Genomic DNA, 27,793 nt, shown 5'->3' on the forward strand with positions numbered 1-27,793 from the left:
AAATGTGCCTAGTGCAATTATCAACACCCATCCTCTCTTCTGACCTTATGCAGACCAGCTGCTTGTATTCAGGGGGGAAATAAAGTGCTGGAGAGGACAAGGACACGTCCGGGAGACACCCACCTGGTCACACGCAACGTGCAAACTCTACGCAGACAGCACCCGATCCCAGGATTGAACCTAGTTCCCTGGAACTGCAAGTTGGCAGTCTTACCTGCTGTGCAACACTGAGTTGTGTGATGAAGTCTGGAGTGGGGTTAAATGTAATAGGTTCTGCCTCAGAGGCAACCACCAGGTGATTCAAACTCCTTAAGCATAATTCCAGAACTTTGCCGAGCTCCACCCTTTATTGCCAATGAAGGTTTTCAGTGAATAAATTGTTTTGATTTTTCCATTAATCAGGATAAAGAAATGACAATAGGTCATCAGTTGATCAATGTTCAATATTTATTTGACATCTGATACAAAGCCAGAAACAGGATATTAAATTAAAAATACTTTTTGATACTTTAAATGCCACCCATATTCAGTTCACGCTGATACTCTCTCCATGCATTGTCAACCCATCAGGGCATGGGCAATCCCAATCACTTCCAGGAGCTCCACTAATTCACCGAACTGAAGGACAGAACTACCTCCCCAGTCTCCACACAATGGAGGCAGTTCTGCCCTCACCTATCTGTACCTCATTTTTTCCACACCATCACCATGGGTGAATCGGGTTCCAAGGATGGCCACATCTGCTATGGCCAACATCATTCTGCAGCCTGGTACATCTGGTTTCAGCTCCAGTGGGGATTCCGATCAAACACGGTCGCCTGGACTGAACCTACCCCTTTAAACAACTGCAAGAGCCCAGTTGGGGTTGCAGCCTTGCTCCGCGTGCTCAGGCTTAGATTTCGGGGTAAGGCCAAATAAGCGTGCTATTTTTACCCAGTCCAGTCTACTTGCAATTATAGACACACCAAAGTGATCAAGACTTAACTGCTCTCCGAAACGTCCACTACATGTTCAAAGGGCTGTCAGGGATGGATAATAATTGCCATCCGGGTCCAGGTCCCCTGAACAATTAATTAAAATAAATCCATCGATGCAGCCACCTGAGTAGGTAATCTGCCACTGAGAAACCCATTCAATGTTAGCATGAGCAGGGATGGGGAGAACAGGATACCTGGCTGACACGCAACTTTGCAGATGAAAGACCCTTTGCCAGTGATTAACAGGGTGAAATTGGAACTATGCAAATAGGGAATTTCAATTATTACCACCCTTAATTTATATCAAAGATTTTCACAAAAATGTATTTGAAGTGTGGTCAATAATATGTAGGGAAACATGGCAGTCAATTCATGTACAGTGAGTTTCCCATAAGCAATGATCAATACATATCAATGTTTTTCACAGAGTTCCCAGTCCTTCTTTAAATTGTATTGTAGGAATTTCTTTATTCATTGAGCAGGCAGATAGGCTCTCAACATTGGGTTTCACTGCGTATTCAAGTCCTCGAGTGGTGTTTATACATTTGCCTTCATCAAATGGTTATATCAACCAAACACACTGATACGTGCTGCTACCGACACGTCTTAAATCTCTGAGCTGTTTCATTTCAAGGGCCAGTCCTTCTGTTAAGAAACATGTACTTTGGCCCTTTTCAAAATGACAGTGTAGCAGTGATTGAATTAAGATACAGACCTCCAAAAGCTTTCAGTGAGGTGAGCAGGCACACCACCCTTCCATACTGAAATGGACACTGCCACAGAATTACAGCCCAAGAAAAAAGAGCCTTTTAATCACATTCACAGTCCATTAAAGCATATCCCTTTAGAAGCTGATTTTAGTTACTTATTAGATCTGATTTTTGTACCTAATAGGTATCCAAAGGTAGAAAAACACAGAGACCTGGGATAGTTCATTGCCACATTTCAGACAGGTTAAGGATCGCTGCCAGTTTGTCCTTAGGCAATGAGGAGCCAAAACATAATTACAAGAGCCACGAAGAGGAAAAGGCGAGACAGGAATTGTTCATCCACATACTGCGGCGTTCCAGGGACTGCTGCGGGACGAGAGGAAAAACACACTGAGAATCCACCAGCTGGAGGTCATTAAATACAGATAGACTGTAAATACAGATGGCACCTTTCATTGGGTACTTTACAGGCAATTAATCAGTCTTAAGTATGGTCACTGCGTTCACATGGCTTGTTTCGTCTTTTAGAGATACAGCGTGGAAACAGGCCCTTCGGCCCACCGAGTCGGCTCCGACTAGCAATCACCCCGTACACTAGCATTATCCTTCACATTAGGGACAAACATGGAAGCATGCACACAGTGAGTCCAAGATGGAGCAGACAGAAACACAAAGGTTGGCTCAGATAAAACAGAAGCAAAAAGCTGAAGATAAAGGTTAATCCTCAGGAGTGGCGAGTATTCATGATTCTTTGTGTGCTTGCAGTTCAAGATCATAAAGTTTATTGCCTTTGGAGTTCTCAAAGGAGCAAACACAATGGGGACAATCCAAAGGGCAAAATAATGCAGACTAAATGTCTGTCCTGATGAAAAGTTGCAAGACTATACCAAAAGATTTTTGAGGTGAGGGGCATGTAGACAAAGGATTTGCATAAAGACCACGACCGCGAAGCGCTGGGTAAGGTCTCTGACATTCTTAGCACTAATACAAGCGGGTTGGTTCTCTGACGTTATAATCCGTCTAAGCTTACAAACCGTGCGAAGAAATGGTAAGTTTAAACACCGAGCCAGACGGTGAGATGAACTGAATGCAAAGAACGCAACTAAGGGCATCAGATAAATGTGGGATAAACAGAAACGTGAGAAAAATAATGTCAGAATTATGTGGCTGCACAAGGTTTACACTTACAAGAAAACAATGAGTTAATGTGTTACATATTAATATAAAATAACAAGAGCATATTGATGTATCAGCACAACAGCAGGTCCTCATAACTAAAAATAGTCTTAACTCAAGAGCTCACAAAAGCTAATCACCTTAAACTGATCAAAGCCAAACTTGACAGATCCTCTCTGGAATAACTGTCTGTAGCAGTAAGCATGTTCACTCTACATGACAGGCACAATATTTAAACAAAGAGCATTAAATAAATGGCTTGTTCTATTTTGTGTCTATTTAAGAAAACCTGTCCCGTCCCCCGCCCCGTCCTAGTTGTCCTGCTGGATTAGGACTTTCCGAGAACCCCTCAGAACGCTGCCATTACACTGCTCTAAATCTTGCTTTGAGAGCTGCAAACTGAATATGCTGCCTGCCCATCTCCCAGCTTCAATCATTTCCAGAACATCTACCACTGCTAGCGAGTGGTATGCTGTAATGTGCAGAGGCAAATGTGAAGAGACCAAACCATACAACTCTAACAGAGAGCTGACCATTTGCATACTAAGCAGTAAGCATGTAGGAGGGGTGGAGAAGGGTCATTTTAAATCATGTACCTGGAGGCGGACGGCCATCATTAATGTTGAATGCTGTTGCAAAAATCCCAAATGGAAACGCACCAATCCCAAAAGACATCTGGAATCCTCCATCTCCAAAGCCAAAACCTTGGAAACCCTGAAATGGGATTATGACAGTAATTCAACACAAAACCAATACAAGCACAAACATGGTCCAGACCAGCTCTTTGTGACGAAACAAAAACCCACAGCACTTCCAAAAATGAAGGAACCAAAGGCAATGTGGACAGGGGGTGGTTAATAGGTCACTGACAGTGAACTTGGATATGAAGGATAAACTCCCAACGGCAGCAACTAATACTGGCTCTCTGTAAGTGCAGCTATCAATGACAAATTAAACAATTGAGACAGAGCTACATAACTTGTATATGTTTACTATACTGAGCTAGTCATAGTAAATAATGTAAACGGAGAGCCATCAGCCATGTCTCAGTCACAAGGGTTACAGGACGAGTCCCACTCTAAAGATGCATGCAGAAAAATCTAGGGCTGTTGTGAGAAATTATGCTTCAGATGATGTTAATTAATATTGTCCTCCAAGGTGGATGCTAAAGAGCACACATTACTTTGAAAAGCTGTAGAGTTAGCATACCCGGAGTCCTAATCAGTAGTGATCCCAACATCACCAAAGCAGGTGATTCTATCACCAGTTCTCTTTGTGAAAACCTGCTGTGTGAACTGCCCCAGGGTTTCCTGCATCCTAAAGGACAATGAGTGCAGAGGCGTTGGATATTCTTAATACAGCGGAAGATGAATACTTGATATGTAAGAGGGTGAAAGGTGGAAGATATTACGGCGTTGGTCGAAACTCACATGCACTTTGAGATGCCATTCCATGGCCAAGGCTGTTTTGCATGCCAAATCAAAGGTAAGGGCTGGTGTGTTCAGTAATTTTTATTGGATTCCCTCTTCCAGCAATCCACATACAAATCTATCACACTAAACTCGATTCGGAAATGTCCCAAAATTGCAGTGTAGAGACATCTTCTTCAATGTACTCACTCACAGACTCATCAGACTTCTGTTTTTTTTGTGTGAAATTTGTATCTTTCTGCAATCTCTATGGGCTTAGGGTTGAAGTGAGCATCAACAAGTCTCAAATGAAATATTCTTTGCTTTCTTTGGGACTAGGATTTTGGTGCGAGATACATAAACCTCAGAACCAATTTTAGTTAATAGAATGGCCTTTTTGCATTCCAATTGCCTTGTTTTGTGCTCTTACCTGCACTTGATCACAACCCTCTGTTTCTTCAGCTTCAATAATATTAATTGCACTAAAAAACATTTCCATTCACTCACAGTACGAGCTAAAGGTTTCACGGTTCTTGTCGAAAATCCCTAGTTGGCCGATGTATCTTATGGATGCCATTTTGTCACATAGACATAACACAAAGACAATCTCTAGATGATTCGTGCCGCTGTTGTTTTACCCTACGCTACATAGAAGGATCTGCAGTCTATTGTGTCCAGTTCAGAAACACTTGCGACACAGCTCCGTATTTGCCGTGTAAAATGTTCAACTCTACTGCATATTGTTAAAACAGTCCTGCGCAGAATTTAAAGGCCGAGTTCACAAATTCAATCGGATCCTTGTCGCCATGTGCAAGATATTACAGTAGTGGCAAGTAGACAGAAACAAAGACAGGTTTCAGTCAAGCATTTGCCAGTGTCGGTCTTCTTTATTTTACAAAAGTACACTGCGCACATATATTCTTGAGACTGATAAGATATGAATATATCACGATTCAAATAACACCGCCTGGTTCTCAGTTCTTAATGATACAGTTACCATTATATACAGTACATGGTAGTGTAACCAACGACATGGTGGCTACCATGGTAGACATGTGTAAGGTTACAATGAAATCAGCCATGACCTTATATGACAGTGGTCTTACTGGGTTGAACCCTGTCCCTAATCCATACTCCGTTACCTGTAAAGTACTTAGGACAGATACTATATACAAAGTCAAGTCTGCCTTTGTTTCCTTTCAAAGGGACTTTGATAGATGAAGACTATTGCATGGTAAGTTCCAGAATGTAGACCCAGCAACACCTGTCCAAGTCCAGAGAGGATGGAAGGGACCTTCAAATGCGGTGTTCTCATGTGCATGTTGCCCATGTCCTGGTTTGGGAGACGTTCTTGGGAGTACCCCAAGAGAGTGATTCAAGTGCATTTGTAGATAATATACACTGTAGACAGTAGCGGAGGCAACAAATAATGAAGCTGCCACATGCGGAGCCAACCAAACAGGTTACTTAATCGTAGCTGGTGCTGGTGCTGGCTTGTTTGGTGGTACATTCATCCAGGTAACTGGGGACTATGCCAGGCACTTCTGATTTGTGGGTGGAGAGGAGCCAAGGAGTCAGGAGAAAGAGATATTTATCCTCCATATCTCCTCCAATCCTGTCTACATGGGAGAAAGCAAGTGGAACATGAACACAACACGCAGTAGTTGGATCAAAAGGTATTTAACATGTCCAGAGTATTCTATATAGGCCTGTTTCTCCTCTATTCTTTAAACGGTATGGGCGCAAGGAATAAAACAGTTGAGAAATCAAGGCAGTTAGATGGAGGTCCGACCAGTCATGATCTAATTCACTGGTAAATGATCTGATTAATTGAATAAATTGGACAGATTGGAAAAGCTGGGTGGTTCTTACAGCAAAGAAGATCACGAAGAGATATGATAAAGGTTCATGTAAGGGGACATTTGAAGCTATTAAAAAGGACAACTTTGTAGTGCTGTGTAGCAAGAGGGGTAACGATAATCAGAGTGAGACAGAGAGGGGCAAAACGTACAAACTGAAGCATGAAATGCAAATAGAGAAGGCAAAAGGCAATAAAATAAAAAGCCCAGTAATGTGCAAAACAACCGAGCCAAATAAATTGATGACACTCTGACATATCACTGACTGTCATTACCAAAAGCGGTTGCAAGGTGAGCAAGGCTAGGAACTGAATATGCCTGGGCACCTAATATTTTGGAAGGTGGTGGATCTCAGTGAGAGAAGATCTTTATTCAGATGTTCATGACGTAGATTCAATTTTGATAGAGAAGAAATAAATGGAAGTCGTCAAAAGGGACAAGTTAGTAGACATGGGATAGTAATTGCCTTGATCAAGTTGCATTTAGGGGGCTCATAAGGAAGAAGGTACTATAATAATCTTGGGCAACAAAAGTATTCAATAAGATCGGATAAATCAAGAGGATAAGTGCATAGGACAGATACAGGCAACGTGTTTGGATCCTAGTAGCTTCCCGCTTCTCTTCCACCAAACAATGGGTTATTTCACATGTGGGCATGTGCAATGAGACAGGACAAATAAATGATCTCACGCTAAAGGATCCTCTGGATAAGATTGTAGAGTATTAGCACATTTATTTTGAGATTGAAAAACTTCAGTCAAATAGTGTCTTAAAGGTAAGAGGATAGAGGTGGTTAAAGCAGACTGGATATTTCAGCGAGACACTTTGAGGCCAAATATAAGAGAAAGTATGAGAGGAAGAGTTAATGGCAGGACCCTTGACAGCATTGATGTACAGAGGGATCTCAGGATACAAGTCCATAGCTCCTGGAAAGTAGAAACAAAAGTAGACAAAGTGGTAAAGAAGGCATATTGATATGCTTGCCTGCATCAGATGGGGCATGATGTACAAATGTAAGGAAGTCATGGTGCTGCATTGCAAAGCTTTGGTTTGGTGGCATTTGGAATATTGTATTCTGTTCTAGCTCCCATTTCAGGAAGGGTATGGAGGCGTTGGAGAGGATAAAGTTTACACTGTCTAGATTAGAGGGTATTAGTTATAAAGACATTAGACACATTTAAATTGTTTTCTCCGGAGCTTTGGAGACTAAAGGGAAACCTGATCAACGTTTATAAAATTATGAGAGGTACAGATAGGGTCGACAGTCAAAAGCTCTTTCCCCAGAGTGAAAACGTCAAAGACTGGAGACCATGACTTCAAGGTGAGAAGGACAAAGTGATATGCAGGATGTTTTTCTTAAAACACAGAGTGGTGGGTGCCTGGCATGTGCAACCAGGAGTGTGGTGGAAGCAGATACGACAGTGGCGTTTATGAGGCTTTTAGATAGGCTCATGGAAACGCAAAGAATGGATTGTTATCTGGTGGGCGGCGTGACTCTCGTCAGCAGCGGCCTCTGCAGTCTGTCCGCGTTTTATTATTTTTTGTCTATGTTTTTATGTAGTTTTTGTTATTTTTGTTACTTTTTAAATCTCTCCCTGCACGGGAGACCCGACCTTTTCTCGTCGGGTTTCCGTTGTCGTTGGGGCTGCAACGAGGAGCGGCCTCCAACAGGAAGAGACCGGGGACTCTGGTGCCGACGACTCACCGTCACCGTCGCGGGGCTGGCCGAGTCCGGAGCGGGTGGAGCGGTGGAGGAGCGCTGCTGCTGCTGCTGCTGCGGCCCGACCGGAGAGCCGAGGGCTGCGGCCCGATCGGCTTCAACGGCAGGTCTGTGGACGACGGCTCCGGGAGCCCGCGGGTCCCTGGAGGGAGACCGCTTTTCAGGGCTCTCGTAACGGCGACTTCCCCCGCCCGAGTTGCGGGGTTGAAGAGCTCCTGGAGCGGGGCCTAACATCACCGCCCCGCGCGGCTTGGAATGGCCGCGGGACTCTGCGAGCGCACGCCGGGGGCTCTAACAGCAAGACCCGGTGTGCGACATCGCACCACCCGGCGTGGCTTTAATGGCCGCGGGACAATCGCCATCGCCAGCCGGGGGCTTTGACTTTGACTCTGACATCGGGGGGGGGGGAAGAGTAAAGTGGAGAGATAAGTTTATTTGGCCTTCCATCACAGCAATGTGATGGATGTTTATGTTAATTATGTTGTGTCTTGGGTCTATTTGTTTGTAATGTATGGCTGCAGAAACGGCATTTCGTTTGGACCTCAAGGGGTCCAAATGACAATTAAATGTATCTTGTATCTTGTTATCTGCTGACTGGATAGCACACAACAAAAAAGCTTTTCACTGTACCTCAGTATACGTGACAATAAACTAAACTATGGATCACGTGCAGACAGAAGGATTAGTTGAATTTGCTTCCACGTTCAGCACAGACATCATGGACCGAGGGACCGTTCCTGTGCTGTACAGTTTGTTCTGTGTTCATACAATATAGGTAGATTCCATTGGGAAATAAAAAACTCCATCAGAAAGATGGTTTGTGTGGCCGACTAAGGAATTGAAGAATGGTGTTAACAGATAAAGGCATGCAATTTTGTGAAGGTTGGTGGTTAGCCAGATGACTGAGAAAATAGATAAGGATAACTAAGAAAAATAAAGTAGAAAATAGATTATGAGCAAAAGCTAGCAAAAATAGACAGCAAGAGTTTCCAAAAGTATACAAATAGACAAAGTAAACATTAAGTCCTGTAGATCAGTGGGTCCACATTTTTTTAATGAAAGCCCCATCTAATAAAGTGTGCAAAACCCCAAACCCCTTTTTAAATACCCAATGATATCACATATGCGGTGCTTTTAAGGGCACAGAGATGTGCACATAGATACATAGAAAATAGGTGCAGGAGTAGGCCATTCGGCCTTTCGAGCCTGCACCGCCATTCAATATGATCATGGCTGATCATCCAACTCAGTATCCCGTACCTGCCTTCTCTCCATTCCCCCTGATCCATTTAGCCACAAGGGCCACATCTAACTCCCTCTTAAATATAGCCAATGAACCGGCCTCAACTACTCTGTGGCAGAGAGTTCCAGAGATTCACCACTCTCTGTGTGAACAGACTGCAGCAGTTCTCAACTGGGGCATCAAATGGCCAAGTATAATTTATTTGAACTATTTATAATCTATGTTAATGGTTTATGTGAAGGGAATGAGTGCATTGCTGCCAGATTTGCAGAAAAGACAATGTTAGGCAGGAGAGCAAGTTATGAAGATGACACACAGCTTGTTAGCTTGGTTAAGTGAGCTGGCCAAAATTTGACAGATGGAGAAGTATATAGGGAAACATGAGGTCATCCACTTGGCACAAATAAAAAAATAGGATATTGTACAAAGTGGCAGACTTTGACACTATTTTACATAGGGTGTTGGCTGTGCACATCAAACACTAAAAGTTAGCAAACAGTACAGGTAGTAATTCAGAAGACAATTAAAATGTTGACTTTTAATGCAAGAGATAAAGTACAACCTTATGGAGGCTTGTTAAACCCGTACACAACTGCAGACCACACTGAGAATAATGAAGATAGTTTTGGTCTCTCTGTTTGAGAGACATACTTGTATTGGAGGCACTTCATAAAAGGTTCACTTTTCCTGGGATTGCTTTTGAACCAAAGCAGTTTGGGCCTTAGCTCACTGGAAATTTGAAGAATAAGACACAACTTTATTGAAACATGTACAATTCCAAGGGGGCTTGGCAGGATAGATGCCAAACAAATTTCCTGTGTTGAGGGAATTCTGAACTGGTACAAAGATTTATAAATATTTACCTATTTATGACCAAGATAATAAATTTTATCTCAGAGGATTGTGAATCACTGAAGGCTGAGGCAAGCAAGTTTGTCTATAGGGGAATAAATGAGGAAATGCAGTGAGGAAATGCAGTGTTCGATGAGCCATGATCTGATTAAATAGGGCAGCATGTTCTATTGCTGTGCAGAGCAATTATTTTCGATAACTTTAGCAAGAGCAGCCATAATCTTGTAATCCTTAGCAAATATCTTTATTATACAGAGGAAGATGCTGCATCTTATATAAACCTCAGTGCTACTTGGTCCGCGCCACCCTCACAAACCCATGTGGTCTATTTATGTTAGCTGTTTTAACTGATGAAGTTAATTATGCAGAGAGAAAAGTCTTCAAGTAGATAAAAGTTCAATATGAAAAATGGCAAACTAAATGATAAATGGCAGATATAGTGTACAGTAAACTTCAAAAATCTCTGGAAAGAACCATTTCCTGAGATATAGGAAAAGAGTGTAGATGGGACATATTGATCGGTGTGGGAAAGTTCGGTCGAAGGGCCTGTTTCCACACTGTATGACTCTATGACTTGGGGTGAATTGACTCAACAGGATTCCTTTTTGGAAGAGTTAGTGTGAACTCAACTGCTTCTTTCTTTGTCTTGCTATATTTCTGCAAATGTATCGACTGAACTCCCTCATTCTTATCTTCCTGTCTTTTTATGTCCAGAACATAAGGTGAAGAACTCCAACCACTAACCTACCGTTGTCTCAAATCATTTGCATAATCCTATAATTTCTCCACATCATTCTTCACAGCTTCATTTATTTTGCACAGCCCTGAAAACAAAGGAAGTGCATCACTCACCCCTCTGCTCTCTGGCTCAGGCCTCTGTCCCTGTGGTCTTGGAGGAGTTTTCTCTCTGAAATGAAATGGTTGGCCATTACATTAAACTACAGTACAACAAATTGCTTTGTAATCCAGGTCATATAGCTCAGTGGTAACCGTTAGATTTACCATTTACTCCCTTTATTAAACAATACCATATTTACCTTTGACAATTTTATAGCAGCCTGAAAAGAATATTAAGAAAGGGAGGTATAGTGCTCCAAAACAACATTCCTAAAGGAAAACAATCCATGCTTATGCACTTTAATTATTTAATCATTGAAGTTCAGCTAAGATTTTGATAGACCTCTGCTGCACTCACTCTTGGACCAATATATTCTCCCCAAGGCCAGAGATGCTCTCAGTGTTCCCACAATGGCGTTGCACAGCTATAAGGTAACCGATCCAACTGTATTACAAACCCCAGCATCCCGCTGGTCATCTGTGTCACTGTTCATGACATTGTAATGATGCACATCACAATAGAGTGATGTTCACACAAGTTTAAACATCTTAAATCTAAAGAATCGTTTTTGAATAAAGAACATTTTGGTTAAAGCTAGAGGAGCACAATAATATCATCCTTTAATGCCTGGGAATAAAAAGCATCAGATTGTAGGGATGTCACACTTTTGTAACATTATCTTCTTTCCTGCTGTATCACATTAACTACCGAATCCCTCGCATTGATTCAATTTTAGTGCTTCATGACACCCGGCAGTAGTTTACACTGCAGTAAATACTTATTAAGTAATGCTTCAACATTCTCCATTATTTTATTTTCATTTATAAAAGTGTCCACAGATTCCACATTGGCCAACCTCTCTCCATACACAACCTAACACATTTCATCTCATGACATGGACATGGATATCCACTGCAAATATCTTTTCATTCTCTTTTTGTAGCTCTGACTTGATCTTCCTTGCCAGCAGGACCTGCACCAGTTCTTATATTTTACATGTTGCTCCTGTATTTTTGTACTTCAGCACACCACCATTTTTTTTGAGGGACAGCACCAGGGAGAGGAGGATATATATAAATTGGTTCTAGCTCAAATTATTATTGACCGACTAATCAATAATTTTTGAATTTTGCATTTTCCCCAAGTTTACCACTTTTACTCTCATTCCATGGAATTCCATCCTAGCCAAATCTAGAATCATCTTTCCCATTTCATATTTCTCCTTTAACAGCATTAATAAATATGATCATCAGTTATATTATCATGAGTACAGGAGCCATTCAGCCCATCAAATAGATTCCAGCTCTGAGTCAGTTGTACAGTACAGAAACAACCCGCTTGGCCCACCATGGCCATGCCAACCTCTTTGCCCATCTACACTGGCCTGTATTGCAGCAAGCAAGTAAGTCTCTTACAGGAGCAGGAGGGGATCACCTACCCCTTCAAACGCTTGGATTTGTTATGGGTAGATCCTGTCTGATTAATTCAATTAAATTTTAAGGACGTAACAATGAGGGTCAATGAGGGCAACAAGTGTGATATATTCTAATTGCATTTTGAATTGAGTTAGGGTGGAGCTTTTAAAGATAGCGGAGTCAAGGGATATGAGAGGAAAGCAGGAACGGGGTATTGATTGTGGATGATCAGCCATGATCACATTGAATGGCGGTGCTGGCTCGAAAAGCCAAATGGTCTACTCCTGCACCTATTGTCTTGCATCGGTCTGTGGAATTCTCTGCCTCAGAGGGCGGTGGAGGCAGGTTCACTGGATGCTTTCAAGAGAGCTAGAAAGGGCTTTTAAAAATAGCTGAGTCAGGGGATATGGGAAGAAGGCAGGAACAGGGTACTGATTGGGGATGATCAACCATGATCACATTGAATGGCGGTGCTGGCTCGAAGGGTCAAAGGGCCTGCTCCTGCACCTATTGTCTATTATCTATTGCCTATTGAAAAGACCCCACGTGGCAGGCTGGATACAAACGCCCATGAGATCCTAAAGAAGTGACAGATTCAATCCTAAACTAGCTCATTGTTGATGATTTTTACCAAGGTGTTTGGAAAGTTCCACGTGGCAGATTGAAGAAGCAAGTACGAGCTCACAGGATCTAAGGGAAAATAGCGAGTTGGATTTTGTTCAGGGGAACAAAATCTTAGATACAAATTGAAACATAATAACTGAAGCATAATCATTGAAGCTTAGTGGGAGAATGCACAAGCAATGGACAATTCTATTGTCTGTGAAGGGCTCTGTCATCATCTGTGATGCAGATAATCACAGAATGTTGAATTTATTCGTAACTCCTCAGAAAATAAAGCACAAATGCCTCAACAAAGCACCAGTAGGAAAATATTCAAGCTTGGGTTGACCTTACATGAATATTACTCGTCTCAAGTACAATCAAAAGTCACTTCTAAAAACCATGTCTAATCACCTACTCTGAGCAACCTACTCCTACTCACATCCCAAAGACACACTGATCAATAGATTGACTACTCTAAAATTATTTAATATAAATCAATAGGTTTTCTGACCAAATCTGGCAGAGACATTGCAAGTTCTAGGTGACAAAAAGATATCCAATGGCTGTTTATTTGGGCACAAAAGTGGCAAAGGCTTTTCAATCTGGAGAAGTACAAGTACAGTCTATCCTCGTAATTAGGGACCTCTTTGTAACGGAGTTTGTGTTTGGTGGACAAAATCTGTTGTAATCAAGGTGTCCGCTCATATCAGTCAGCTCAGGCCTGGCGTGGGCATTTGGCTGTGCAATTTTTGCAATCTCTTTCAGAAAACATTTCATTTTGTACGGTTACAAATTCTCCAAGATTGAAAGTAATTAAACAACCACATAAAATGAGATTTACTGTGTGTCTAATGGTTAACCTCCATCAGCTAAATATCAGAAATCCGGTCAGGAGTGAAGAGGTGCGGCAGACCAAGACCCTGGACTAGTGAATGTGTGGGTACCCGGGGAGGGGGTGGGGGTGAATAATGTGGGCTGTAAAGATTCCGTCCTCAATACAGCCTTAGAGATCATTCGCCCGAACATCCTGTTCACGTTTGCAAACAACTAATATTCTGAATGTTTAAGAAAGAACTGCAGATGCTGGTAAAATCGAAGTTAGACACAAAATGCTGGAGAAACTCAGCGGGTGAGGCCACATCTATGGAGAGAAAGAATTGTTGACGTTTCAGGTTCAGACCCTCCTTCAGACTTCTTGAGTCCTTTCTTCAGACTTCTTGAGTTTGAAGAAGGGTCTAGAACCGATACGTCGCCAGATGCGGCCTCACCCGCTGAGTTTCTCCAATTAATATTTCGGGCTTGCTTCCAGTTTGATGAGCTCGAGTTGGTTAATCATCTTTTAATGTTAAAGTGGGTGGATAGCCTCTCTCCCACAGAGTAGGGGGTGACAGGGAAACGCTGTTCGTTCTTGGATCTGGGGGGCTTGAGGAGTCAGGAGATTCGTCCATCTGTGGGGCAGCACAGCGAAGCAGCTATTGGAGCCGCTGCCTCCCAGCACCCCCTCCCCCTCCAAATTACTTCGTTTAATATTTAAATGATATAGCTCGACAATTAGGCAGTGGGGATGATGGGTCTTGGCTGTTCCGTAGACACGTTGCAGAAGAGTGTGGTGTCAGCGGGCCAGAATCACACATCCTCCATCAGCTGGCCTGAGATGGTGGTGCGGTAGGCGAGCAAATCTTCATCCTCTCGCTGGGCGGCCGCCACAGCCGTGGAGATGACACTTGGGGCCAGAGCGTTGATGGCAGTGAGAGACAACGCATCTGCGACCTGGTTGTTCTTGCCTGCGATGTGCTGGACACAAGTCGTGTATTCTGCGATGTAGGTCAGTGTCGCTGCTGTCGGGCTGACCAAGGATCAGAAACTTTGGCAATGGCAAATGTGAGTGGATTGTGGTCGGTGAAAGCTAAGAAATCCCTGCCATAAAAAAGCAACGGAAATGCCGGATGGCCAGGTAGAGAGCGAGGAGTTCCTGATCAAAAGCGCTGTATTTCTGCTCGGGGGGGGGGGGGGTTCTCAGGTGACGACTGAAAAAGGCGAAGGGTTGCCAGCCTTTGATCAGTTGTTCCAGCACTCCGCGTTGACCGTTAGAGCTGTTGGTGCGTTGACCCGTGGATGTACCAGCATCGTTGTCTTTACCAGCACCTCCTTAGCGTAGTCGAAAGCAGTCGTGGCCGCACGTCCCAAACGAGCTCTTTCGGCTTGTTGTCCAGGGCCTTGAACAGCAGTTGCATGATTGTGGCGGCTGCTAGCATGAAGTGGTGGTAAAAGTTGACCATGCCGACAAACTCTTGGAGTCCCTTCACAGTAGAGGCGAATGGCCTCGACCTTGGTCGGGAGCGGGATCGCTCCATCCTGGTTGATGTGGTGGCCGAGGAAGTTGCTGGGGGTGAGGCCAAACTGACACTTGGCAAGATTGATGGCCAGGCCATGCTCGTTGAGCCTCTGGCAGAGCTGCTGGAGCTATGTGCGGTGTTCCTGGCGAGAGTGGCTAGCGACGAGGATGTCGTCGAAGTAGATGAACACGAAGTCCAGCCCACAGCCAACCGTGTCCATGAGCCATTGGAAAGCTTGGGCAGCATTCTTGAGGCCGAAAGGCATGCGCAGGAACTCAAAGAGCCCGAACGGGGATGTCGGAAATCTGAAGGTAGCCGCATACCAGGTCAATCTTGGAAAATACCTTGTCACAGTCCAGGTTTGCTCTGAAGTCCTGGATGTGAGGGACCTGGATGTGTTGTGACCTCGTTGAGACGGCGGTAGTGCCCACAGATGTCAGACAAAATACTTGCTTCACTTGGTCAAGGCACAGAATACAAGGGCAGGGTCATACTAGAAGCGTATGTACTATTAGTTAGGTCACAGTATGTACAGTTCTAGTCATCATACTGAGGAAAGATGTGATAGCACTAATGTGTGTGCACAGAACATTTACAAGGAGACTGACAAGGCTGGAGAACTATAGTTGGGGGGAGACTATCGTGACAATTTGCTTTGGAACAAAGCTGAAGGGAGATGTAATTGAGTTGTGTAGAAATGTGACATGCACGGAAAGGACAAACAGGAAAGGCCAATTTTCATTAAAAAATATCAGCAACCAGGAGATTGGTTCGAGTTAATCTATTGAAGAATTGGAAGTGAGTTGAGACAAGCACCAACACAGAGATGGAGGAAGTGAAGTGTCGGGCTGATCATCCAAGGTGTGATCAAATTGCAAGTGTTGTCTGCAGCAAGTCATAGAAGTAAAAAACATTACCACATTTAAAAATATCCATGTTGAGCAACTGAAATGCCAAGCTGGGGAAGTGGAATTAACCGCGGATATTTGGCGAGCGGTGGCAATTAGACCCTCCTGGCTACACCCACCCATGCCACAACATCACGCCTACGCCAACACTGAGATTGTTATGACCGGCAGTTAGGTGAACCCACAGCTGGAGGCAGAAAGACCTAGTGGGCTACGGCCTGCCTGTAGGGAGGGGGGGGGGGGGGGGGGGGGGGGGGAGAGAATCTGCCCCTGCTCGTCCCCAAAAGACTGGAGAACCAAAGAGGTGGCTGGCGACAACAGTCGCGAGTAGCAAGGCTGGCACGGAAGTGAACCAGGGCCGTACCTTCCGTTCCCTTAGGGTCGGCTGAGGGAGGCATCCCCAAGGCAGAAAGGTGGCTGGGTGAAGAGAGTGACATTGTTTCTTTGAATGATCCAGACGAACGCAACGGCTGGAGGCCCTGCAGAAATTGACTGAATGAGGCACCACTCCTGACCTAGTGCACGGACCAGACTTTGAAAATGGCGCCAAATCCGGCGACTCAAAAAATAATTTGATTGTGTTTTGCATATCTAGCAATAAAGCACCATTTAACCATTGAAATCAACAACGTCTGTGCAAATAGAAGCATTTTTTGACCAGTTTTTCTAACATTCTTGCATGGTTTTATTTAAATGTCCAACATCTGCAATAATCTTTTTTTGTTATTTTTGTTCAATTAAGAGAAGTCACTCAGAAAGAAAGTGGTGAAGGGACCTCAATAATTATTTTGTTGTTGTATTCTACAGCCTACCCAAGTATAAGGAGGGTGGAACAGGATGAAATGGTCAAAGCAGAAGGTTAAGTTAAGGCTTGATTTAAAGAGCCATACCACCACTGCAGATGGTCACGGGTGGGAGGTGGATGGTCTAGCAACCTCCCAAGTCATGAAGTATTTTGCTTCAGCCACAATCAAATTATACGTATTGCACAGCCCGCTTTTCAAGTAACAATTACAGTATTTACTAATGACTCGGAAACTCAGGTTAACTTTACTCAACTTAAAATCCAAGTTCAATATCATAACTAATCATCCACTCATTACCAGTTTTCCCTGTGATCTGATTTCTACACAAAGATCATAGTGAAGTGTAGGGAATGCTGCAACCACTAGTGCAGTTCCTCAACTGGAGGCAAGTTGCAATGGCTTTGCTTTGCTCACCTGGGATCCTGCTGACAAGTGCTTCCTCTTCCATAAAGGGGAATGACTTTGTCTCGGCTGATGCCTGCTTTGCAGACAGGGCAAACCTGTCGATTAGGTCTGGTCTCCAACCACTGTCAGAACACAAACATCACATGCTTTCTGTTAATGATAATTTCAAGGCAAATTAAATAACCATAAATAATATAATTAATAAAATAATAATATAAATAATATACTCAATGCTGTTAAAGCGAGAGAGCAGCTGTATAGCCAAAATACCATGGTTCCAATTGAAAGTCAGTTGTTATGCATCCTACAGCAAATGACTCACTCCTAACTCCCCAAAGCCTTTCCTCACGGAGAACCAAAGGACAGTGCAACTTCAGATAAAATGCTGTTTCAATTAAAAATGCAATAAATTGTCCTTTGTAATATTAAAATTAATGTGCCATTTATCTTTCAAATTACATGCTACACCTGAACACCAAGTTTCTGCATTTTACTTGCAAGGGCAACAAGAGAGACTTGCATTGTCGTTGCATCATTAATGCAATCAAACATCAAATGATGTCTCTCTGGAACATCATCAAACATAACCTGGCTCCAAGCCATATAAGGAGCTGTTAATGAGGGTTGAAGAAAAGCCTGACCACAGAAATAAATTTTAAGGAGCACCTTAAAATGAGAGGCAAGATGCAGAGTTTTAGGAGAAAAACTCCAAAGGGAGTTGAAAGTCAAGGGATTGGTGTCATCATTAAAATTGAAGATGTGCCACAGAAATGAATTGATCAGAGTCCTCAGAAATTTTGAAGAGATTACACAAAAAGTCTAATAAATGATAGAGATTTGAAAGAAACATTTGATGCATTTAAAAGTTTACTATTCTCACTTTTGCAAAAGTTGATTGTTTACCAAAGTGGATAGTTGCAAATTTGTTATTCACTATCAGGGCTCGAAATTAGCGGTTGCCCGGGTGCCACTGACCACTCAAAGCGCCGCCGGGCAACCTAAACACCAAGTCATTATGCCCTGCTTGGCAACCAGATATTGGTTTGTAGCGAAGATAGACACAAAAAACTAGAGTAATTCCGCCGGTCAGGCAGCATCAATGGAGAAAAGGAACGCAACGTTTTGTGTCGGTGGTGACGGCTGTATTGCGTGGGAAAGATACTAGGTGCGGGGTGAGGAAGGGTCGGAGCGAATGACGGGCTCCCGAACAGCGCCATGCAGTGGCCGCGATAGCGGCTTCATCTCCTCCTCCTTCTCCCGCACCCCGCCCGCCATGATAGCGGCTGCTGCTTGCAAACCCGCTAACGGCGCTTTCAAAACAAACCCTCCCGCACGTCGAGGCCGGGAGGAGGGAGGGAGGGGGAGATGGAGCCGCTATCGCGGCCGTTCCCCCCATTCATCCTGCGCTGACCTCCCCCCCACATGCATCCTGTTCAGATCCTCCCATTCAAGAAGAATGGGGGGGAAACAGTCTGAAGAAGGGCCTCGACCCGAAACGTTGCCTATATCTTTCGCACCATAGATGCTGCCTCACCCGCTGAGTTTCTCCAGCACTTTTGTCTACCCCCATCCATCCCGTACTGAACCCCCCCATTAAACACCACTGACATCCCCCGTGCTCTCCCCTCACAATTTTATCTACTCCAACCAACACGTACTAATTCACCTGCCTCAATCCATCCATTCTGCACCGACTGCCTTCTAACCCCCCCCCCCCCCCCCCATCCATCTATCCACCCTGCCCTGATTCACACACACCCCCCCTCCATGACCCAATTGTGCTGGAAATGTCTTCAGAACGAACACTGACTGTTTGATAACGGAATGCAATCAAATGTTTTTTTAATTCCCAATGTTATTATTTGTTTTAATCCATAAAGATTGATGAATTAAATTGTGAACACGTGAAACATTAAAACCGCAGTGTTCGATTGTCACTGCTACCATTAACACAATATTACAGAATTCATTTTAATGGCAAAATCAATGCTCTTAATATGGAGTATCAGTACTGTAGTTATTTAATGAGCAACATTCACAACTATACATACGCATATATGTTACCATGGTCCAGGATTTATTGACACAGGTTGATAATACGCTGAATAATCCAACCACATTTTAGTTTGGAAGTGGAAAGAACTAATAGAAATTGCATTAATTGCAATGTGCAGAAAGAGTTGAGATACTGTATTATAATTTTGCTGCATGTCATTGTGGGATATATCATGTCTTGATTGGTGAATATGTTTAGTTTGTGACTTTATTTGAAGCAGAAATAATATGTGAATGTTTCATTGAGTATAATTCCGACTAGTAACTACGCACTTTGTCTGACACATTATCGCACGTGTCATGCAAGCCATCTTAAATGGCCACCTAAACTGTCATTTGGCAACCTAAAAAGCTGCCAAGGTTGCCCAGCTGGCAACAGGGAAAAAAAGTTAAGCGAGAGCCCTGACTATCTGTGATTGCCGATAATAGACGTACAGGTTTGTAGGTTATTTGGCTTGGTAAATTGAAAAATTGTCCCTGGTGGGTGTAGGATAGTGTTAATGTGCGGGGATCGCTGGTCAGCGCGGACCCAGTGCGCCGAAGGGCCTGTTTCCGCGCTGTATCTCTAAACTAAAACAGCAGAATGTTAAGTTCCATTTATAAATGTTCAGAAAATAAAACACTCTTTGCCTTCATGTGACAAGACCTAGGAGAACTTTCAGGCAAGGACTGGCTTGCAGCATCAATGTTTCTTGCCATTTAAGTACAATCAATGACAAGAGTCTAATGACCTACTCTCAACAATTTACCCTTTTACTTAACCCAAAGATATGATAGGTTAATTATCCATACTGTAAATGACCTCTACTGGAGATAAGTGTGATGAGGAAGAGAACACAGTTGACACAAACATCCAACTAGTCCAGGTACATAAACACTGTGGCTACAAGGTAATATTACTTCCACTATAAAGAATGTATTTGATGCTTATATTGTAGTCTACTCTACATTGGAAAACTCAACTAAAACTGAATGACCGCATTGCTGGACAGTTTAATAATAATTTCAGATAACCTTTCTTTCCTGTTAGTGTAAAAATTGGCAAGTTCTGCAAGATCTTGTAACATTAATGTTTTTTTCCCCTTTCTGAACAGATGTTACTTGACCCACTGAGTATTTCCACCAACTGCTGTTCTGCATTTCAGGTTTCCAGTAATGTTTGTTTGTTTTCTTTCCATCCTCAATCAGCTTCCCCTATTTACATATTCTCGAGAGATCAATTATGATTAACACCCAGCCTCTGCGTGATCTCATTAACAACATGTACTGTTTAGCTTCTTTGGGTCACCACACCATCACAGGTGCTCATTTTTGTTCTCTCCACACCACTGTGACTTAAACCAATTTTTCCCCACATTTTCCCAGTTCTGCATTTCACAGCTGTGTCTTTTATTCTTTGAGATCAGGTATTGTTGCAAAAGCTCGCATTTATTACCCATTAAGTGCTCCAGAAGTTGGCCTAAACACCTCAAATCAATGTAGTCCTTAGATGAAGGTAATCCACAGTTTTGCTGGGGAGTTGCAGGATTTAGATCTGATGACTACAAGGTTTCACTGCCCAGTCCATCATCGGCTCTGACCTTCCTTCCATCGAGGGGATTTATCGCAGTCGCTGCCTCAAAAAGGCTGGCAGTGTCATCAAAGACCCACACCATCATGGCCACACACTCATCTCCCTGCTACCTTCAGGTAGACGGTACAGGAGCAACAACCAGGTTCAGGAATAGCTACTTCCCCACAGCCATCAGGCTATTAAACCTGGCTTGGACAAAACTCTGATTATTAATAACCCATTATCTGTTATTTGCACGTTATCAGTTTATTTATTCATGTGTGTATATATTTATATTATGGTATATGGACACACTGATCTGTTTTGTAGTAAATACCTACTATGTTCTGTGTGCTGAAGCAAAGCAAGAATTTCATTGTCCTCTCAGGGACACATGACAATAAACTCACTTGAACTTGAACTCACTGATATATTTCTTGATTAGGATGATTTGCAACTTTGAAGGGAACCTGGAGTTAAGTGGAAATATCTGTGTGTGGATGGGTGCTTTGCACTGAATGGTACTGAAATTCCTGACTGTAGCTGGAGCTGCAGACAAATGGAGAATATCCCACTTTGTTCATGACTTGTGCCTTGTAGACAACGGGCCATCTACTGAAGGGAACTAACAAGATTGCCCTGATCTTCTCTAATAGATAACACCTATGCCACCCATTCCCTTCATTACTACCACTGAGGCTCAGTTCAACAGCCAGCGGGTGAATTTTAACATATGCATTCACTGGAACCAACAAGCAATTTAACGGCTAATCCACCCCAGCCTTCTCAATCCTTACAATTAGAGCAAAGAAAATGTAACAGAAATGTACCTGATGTAAACAAGGCCAGCTGTAGATATCCGTGGGTTTCAACAAAAACAAAAATGAATTACAGGTTAGCATTTTAGAAACAGTAAATGTCCCACCAGCACCTCCCACAACCACCCTATGCCACCCCATCCAATCTACTCTGTTCTCCACCATCCATTACCCATTTTGTATTTGTACTATTATTGTTTGTTTTGTGTGTGTATATAAAAAATATACATGATAAACAAAAAAAAAATATATAAACTTATTTGTTTATTATATTGTTTATAGTTTACATGTCCTGTTGTGCAGCTGCAAGTAAGAATTTCACTGTTCCGTTTGGGACGTGACAATAACACTCCTGAGATCACTCAGGTCCACTTTCCCACAAACATTGTTTCCGCTGAGTTACTCCAGCATTTTGCGTCTGCCATTGTTCCCCTGATCAACTTTTCACCCCATTCTCTTCCTTCACACTCACTCCTTCAGCACAGCTTAGCCTCCACCTTCCTTTCTCCTGCGCCAATCCTTCTCCCCACTTGCCACGCTCTCCTGCTCCTCAAAACCCCCACCCCTACACTTCAACCATCCACCCTCACCTCCAGCTCCTCCCTCATCTCCTACTCCTCACTCACCCACCTTCCCTCATCTCCTGTACCCCACCAACCCATTCCCTCATCTCCTGTACCCCACCAACCCATTCCCTCATCTCCTGTACCCCACCAACCCATTCCCTCATCTCCTGTACCCCACCAACCCATTCCCTCATCTCCTGTTCCTCACCTATCCACGCTCCGCAATCATCCACCCACACTCATCTCACGATCCTCGCCAGAAAAAAAACAAAGCAAATGCTGGAGTAACTCGGGTTAGGCAATATCTCCGGAGAACCTTCCCCGCAGATGTTACCGGACCCGCTGCGTAACTCCCAACACTTTGTATTGCTCAATATTCCAGCATATCTGTAGTTCCCTGTCTACTCCTCACCAGAAAAGGTGACCGCAGAGACTGATCACCGCGTCCTTGGCCGTGTCCAAGCAGATGTTGCACTCGAACGTGCTGTCCTGGCTCGCGTTCTCCCCGGAGGTGCGGCCTGAGCCTGAGCCGGGGCCGGGGCCGGGTCCGGGGCCTCTGTCCGCACCGGGCGCCGCCGACCCCGAGCTCGCCATTTCCCCACCAGTAACACGCATACATCCGGCCCGTCACCGGAACGGACCGCGCCTTAGCAACCGCTCCGGGTGGCGGCCGAGTCCGAGTCCGCTCCCCGGACGAACAGGAGGCGAGGGAACGTTCCAGGACGGGACCAAAGGTCTTATATAGGATCTGTGGACGGGACCAAAGATCATAGAGGAGCTCCTCTATAATCTTTGGACGGGACCGCCCAGATTAATGGTTAATCTTTTCCGTTCAATTTTCAGCGATTCGTGCACAACCACCGTGTTTTGTTAATGCAAATGCAAGCAGATCACTGTTTCCACTGGCGAGCTCGCATGTATACACGTTGGTTTTCACGACGCCTGGCTTTTATTCTCCATATAGAAAAGTTAGCAACACAATGCGCATTGCAAGTTCCCATAAAGAACAAATTGCACACGAATAGACATTCCCTTTGTGCTATTAAGGAGAAATATTGACAAGGATACTGGGTTAACGACGTCTTTCTCCCACATAGTATTACTGAGGCTCTTATGCGCCCACCCAAGTTGTTCCCACCCCACCAAATGAGTAGGCTCTCCACGCCATATCATAGCAGTTGGTTATATATCTCTTACCTCTTAACTCTTATTTATTTATTCTAATACTAAGAATAGATTAGATAAATGATTCCATTAGATACAAATGTTACATTTAACGCATTTTGTCATTAAAGCTATTTCTACTTGCTGTGGGTTTTTATTTAAACATAGTGTACAACATGCAGGTAGGCTCGGGTGATTTGGGTATGTTGACGACTTTTACTGTTAGACTATTGGGTCATTGGGCTATGAATAGACAAGGTATTAATTATAGTTATTCCAAAATAAAATATCCACAGAACCAGGAAATGAGTAGCTGTAATTAAAATCAAATTTGGTTGGGATGTCAACAGAAGAGAATGCTTTATGCAGGTAATGTGCTTAGAATATATCACCTTGTTTTACAGACAATCTATAGCTACCCTTCCAGTCAATAAACGGTCGATGGAAAGGGATCCAGTGATCAAAACACTTTAATTAGAAAAATGGTGCATAGCATGCAACATCAATGAGCAATGAGATATTTAAACTCCCCCATGACCTTGGTTTGTACTTAACGAGAACAAATTAACAGCAACTTCAACTACATTTCAATTATATCTTGCACTGGAATGTTGGTACTCTGGACGGCTTCTCTGTTTTCATGTATAGTCTTTCCTCTGACTGGATAGCACACAAAAAAAAGCCTTTTACTGCACTTGTACATGTGCCAATAATAAACAAAACTAAAAAAGGCAGTTCCTTTTTTAGGAGGGCATTCCTGGGGTGAGTGCTTCCCTGTTCTAACCCTGGCATTGCTTTGATAGCAAGTTAAGCCACTCCTCCAGAAATGCTTTGAGAGCTGGTTCAACCATACTCTGGTTCACACACCCCGAGAACGTTGATTGAATCTATCACTTTGAGACTTGGTTAAACTGCTCCCCCCAGGCTGTCTTCTTCTTCTTGCATATGGTATGTACAGCCTAAAATTGTAGGACAACTTGTTCTACTTGATCTTATTTCATTGATCCCAAGCTGTCAAAACTATCAAAGAGCTTGAAAGGACACAAAATACTGGAATACCACAGGCAGACAGCATCTATGGATAACATGGATAGGTGACATTTCGAGTCGGGACCCTTCTTCTGATAATTTTAAATCACCGATCCATGTTCTCCAGAGATGCTGCCTGACCCGCTGAGTTATTCCAGCACTTTGTGTCTTTTTTCCACATTAGATCTGTTGGAAATTCATGCTCTGCCAATGGATTCCAACCCTGGGGCACAGTTGGAATGAAATAAGTACTTTTCAGAATGTTTGGCACTGTCATGTTCACTAAATGTCCAGCATAAACAACCTGGTTTGTCAATTCGGCCCATTTTTCTTTGTTGGTAAAAAATATATGCACCACTGAATTAGATAATTGGGTTGTTCTGTGATTTCTCAGTTCATTTTGAGATTGCTGCAGCTAATTCAGGAAAGAAGCTAATTCACGAAAAAGTACTCTCTCTCAATTTGTAATTTAAAGAACACACTGGATGAAATATGTACCAACTGCAGAGACTCCTGAAAAAGCCAGTGAATTTTAAATTGTTATCAGAATTTTCTGAATGTATGGCAAACATCAATAGGGTTCATACTGGTTTGCAATTCGATAATAGGCATATTTTGGATTTACACAGATTATCATAAGTGGTGCTCAAGAAGGAACTGCAGACGCTGGAAAATCGAAGGTACACAAAAATGCTGGAGAAACTCAGCGGGTGCAGCAGCATCTATGGAGCGAAGGAAATGGGTAACGTTTCGGGCCAAAACCCTTCTTCAGACAAGTGCTATTGTGTTATCTTTTGTAGTTGTATCAAGGCAACGGATCCAACAATAGCCTGGTCTAAAGGTACTCATACCAACTTCTCAAGGGCAGTTAATCATGGATAATGATAGCTTGTCTTAACAGCAATACTCAAATCTGAAAGAATAAAAGACACAGAAGCAAAACAAGTACATTGAAGAGTCAAAAGACGCCAGAAAGGAGAAAAAGAAAATAATAATGCTGGACAGAGTAAAGTGAGAAATACACTTCAAATCCACAAATAGTGCAATTGCATAATAATTGTAAAAACATCCAAATAATACCACCCAATAGACAGGCAAGAGACAATTAAAAAAAAAAAGAGATTGAATTACATAGTTGGACAAAATTCCAACTGAAGTGGTGGAACCACCGCACAGAAAGAATGGTCTCCTTTTGTGCTGAAATTTTCACTGTAATATCACACATCTTAGAACAAGAACCTACTTTTGGTCTCTCCTGTACATTTTGAAATAAACAGAACAATATTGTGCAAACAAGATTTATTAAGTAAATATCAAAAGGAAAAATTGGACTCCTGTACAACTAGAAATAGTGGAAGATTTGTAAAATCAGCCAATAAGTTCTGTTTTCTTTCACACAACTGATATGGTTCTTCATAAGCCACTCCTGACTCACTGCTGCTTTGTAGCCATCACCTTCAGCCAGGCCACTGGAGAACAAGAAATCTTCAACATGCATACTCATATTCAGATTTGGACAAAGGTGATACTTGTTCATGTTGGCTTCTGAACAGAATGTATTGGCCAAACATTATTTGAAGTAATTATCTTTTTCTTTACCTCCTAATCCCATTCCCATTCTAACAGGAAACAAAACACAAATAATACATCTTAGCCTGTTATTACAGCTTTCCTCCAGACTGCAAAAAGTGTTCAACAAACTTGCATGCTTACTCAAAACAATAGTTGTGTGCAACGTTTCTCTGGTGACAAAATTACAGTCTAAAATTTAAAACAGTTCCGTCAATGGTCAATTACGCAATTCATCTTGCATTTGATGGCCATTTCTCAATCAAACTTCCTGGGCAGGGTTTAATGGTGAATTAAGTTAAATATAATTTATTTGTCCCACCACAGAGCTTGGACCAAAATTCTGTTCAAAGAAACCAACAGGGGCACATCACTGAATATGGTCAGGTAAAAGTGGTGATACAGTTGGTGCGTGTAACCTGAAAGACTGGCTGCCATCCACAGTGTACATCAATTCTTCAAGTTCAATACAATTTGTCAGGTGGTCTCTCAGATTCCTTTCTTCCATTCTTCTGACAATGCAGATAGACGATTTATTCAGGTTGCCCTTCCTCTTTGGGGGGTTCGAACTGTGCAAGCTGAGGAAAACAATTTGAAACACTTTAGAGCTTTAGTTCATATTCCACAGCCGATTTCTGCATCAGGACCATGTACTAAAATTAGCTGGTGAAAAACCTGGAAACAGCGCAATGCTCTCGGTATAACAGATTTCTAATCAATGTCTCATTAAATACAAGGATTGTATCATTTGTAAATGGAAATTAACATTATAAATACAAATTTCACAGTAACTAACTTGACGCTTGCAAACTTTTCCACTGGGTGGCACCACCAAGTGGCTGCCTCGTCAACAGTCTGTCTGTCCTTTCTTCGTTTTTTGTTACGTGTTAAAGAGTATGTTTTAGTATTCCTTGGTTTGTTTTATGTGGAGGTTTGGGGGGCCTGGGGGAAATTTTTTTCAATCTCTTACCTCGCTGGAGATCTGATTTTTTTCCGTATCGTATTTCCGTCACACCTGCGGCCTAACCGTGGAGTTGTGCAGCCTTTCCTGGAGACCGACCCGGCGTTTCAACCGCGGGCGCGGCACGGACTTACCATCGTGGAGCTTGCGATCCCTTTGCTAGGGATCGATTGTAGAGAGCTCCAACCGCAGGCCTGTGGACTTTAACACCGTGGAGACCGCAGTCACTGGTTAGAGACCGATTAGAGTGCAGAGAGTTTCAACTGTCCCAAAGAGGGAGTTTCGATCACCCCGACGCGAGGGCTTCGTATAGCCGACTGCGGGAGCTTTGATGACCCCGACTGAAGATGGTTTGACAGCCCCGACCGCGGGAGAATAAAGAGGGAGAAGATTGGACTTTATTACCTTCCATCACAGTGAAGAATGTGGGGAGCCGTTGAGGTGGATGTTTATGTTAAATTTTATTTTATGTGGATGTTTATGTTAAATTTTATTTTATGTGGCTGTGTGTCTTGTTGCTTTTCACTTAGTATGGCTGTATGGTAACTCAAATTTCATTGGTACATGTGACAATAAACTGATCTTGGACCTTGAACTTTGAATAAAATTATTTCAAACATTTTAATAATGTGTACCCAGCATCAGGTAATAGAGGAATTAAGGGAAGTGAGATAACACACTGTAATTAAAAAAATCACTAAATATAATGTCTCAATTTACTTCACATTGTTGATTTTTCTCTCAGATGACATTTGGATCTGTCTCACCCAAAGGCCACTAGTTAGTCTGGACCCACACATAACAGACGGTTGGGGTTTT

General features: G+C 42.9%; 2 protein-coding genes and 1 long non-coding RNA gene across 3 annotated transcripts in view; 1 reads left to right on the plus strand and 2 right to left on the minus strand.

The window, feature by feature from the left end:
• Positions 1-429: 429 nt before the first annotated feature.
• On the minus strand, positions 430-22,902 carry rnf185 (ring finger protein 185). Its single transcript, XM_055656012.1, has 6 exons — positions 22,664-22,902; positions 21,698-21,716; positions 17,270-17,382; positions 10,799-10,853; positions 3,460-3,577; positions 430-2,053 (listed from the first exon to the last, which is right to left on the minus strand). Exons 1-6 carry the CDS (start codon positions 22,864-22,866, stop codon positions 1,956-1,958), a joined length of 606 nt encoding a protein of 201 aa, XP_055511987.1. The 5' UTR covers positions 22,867-22,902; the 3' UTR covers positions 430-1,955.
• LOC129709546 (uncharacterized) lies at positions 22,895-25,928 on the plus strand. Its single transcript, XR_008725522.1, has 2 exons — positions 22,895-22,985; positions 25,074-25,928. It is a non-coding gene; the product is annotated as an uncharacterized LOC129709546 (long non-coding RNA).
• The window catches only part of mycbp (MYC binding protein), a 217,074-nt gene continuing 215,009 nt past the window's right edge, over positions 25,729-27,793 (minus strand). The window contains exon 6 of the mRNA XM_055656015.1: positions 25,729-26,591. Coding sequence (XP_055511990.1) covers positions 26,547-26,591 — 45 coding nt within the window. The 3' untranslated portion in view covers positions 25,729-26,546. The remainder of the gene's footprint in view (positions 26,592-27,793) is intronic.

Source organism: Leucoraja erinacea, chromosome 25 (genome assembly GCF_028641065.1).
Source record: "Leucoraja erinacea ecotype New England chromosome 25, Leri_hhj_1, whole genome shotgun sequence".
NCBI classification, from domain to species: Eukaryota; Metazoa; Chordata; class Chondrichthyes; order Rajiformes; family Rajidae; genus Leucoraja; species Leucoraja erinaceus.

What these genes read in the sequence shown, in the direction of transcription:
- rnf185 (XM_055656012.1), bottom strand. Translation starts at nt 22,866, where the DNA reads ATGCGTGTTACTGGTGGGGAAATGGCGAGCTCGGGGTCGGCGGCGCCC. An exon ending in ACTTGTCAGCAGGATCCCAG is followed by an intron (nt 10,854 to 17,269) that starts GTGAGCAAAGCA and finishes ATTTCATTTCAG; the next exon opens with AGAGAAAACTCCTCCAAGAC. An exon ending in TGATGGCCGTCCGCCTCCAG is followed by an intron (nt 2,054 to 3,459) that starts GTACATGATTTA and finishes CTCGTCCCGCAG; the next exon opens with CAGTCCCTGGAACGCCGCAG.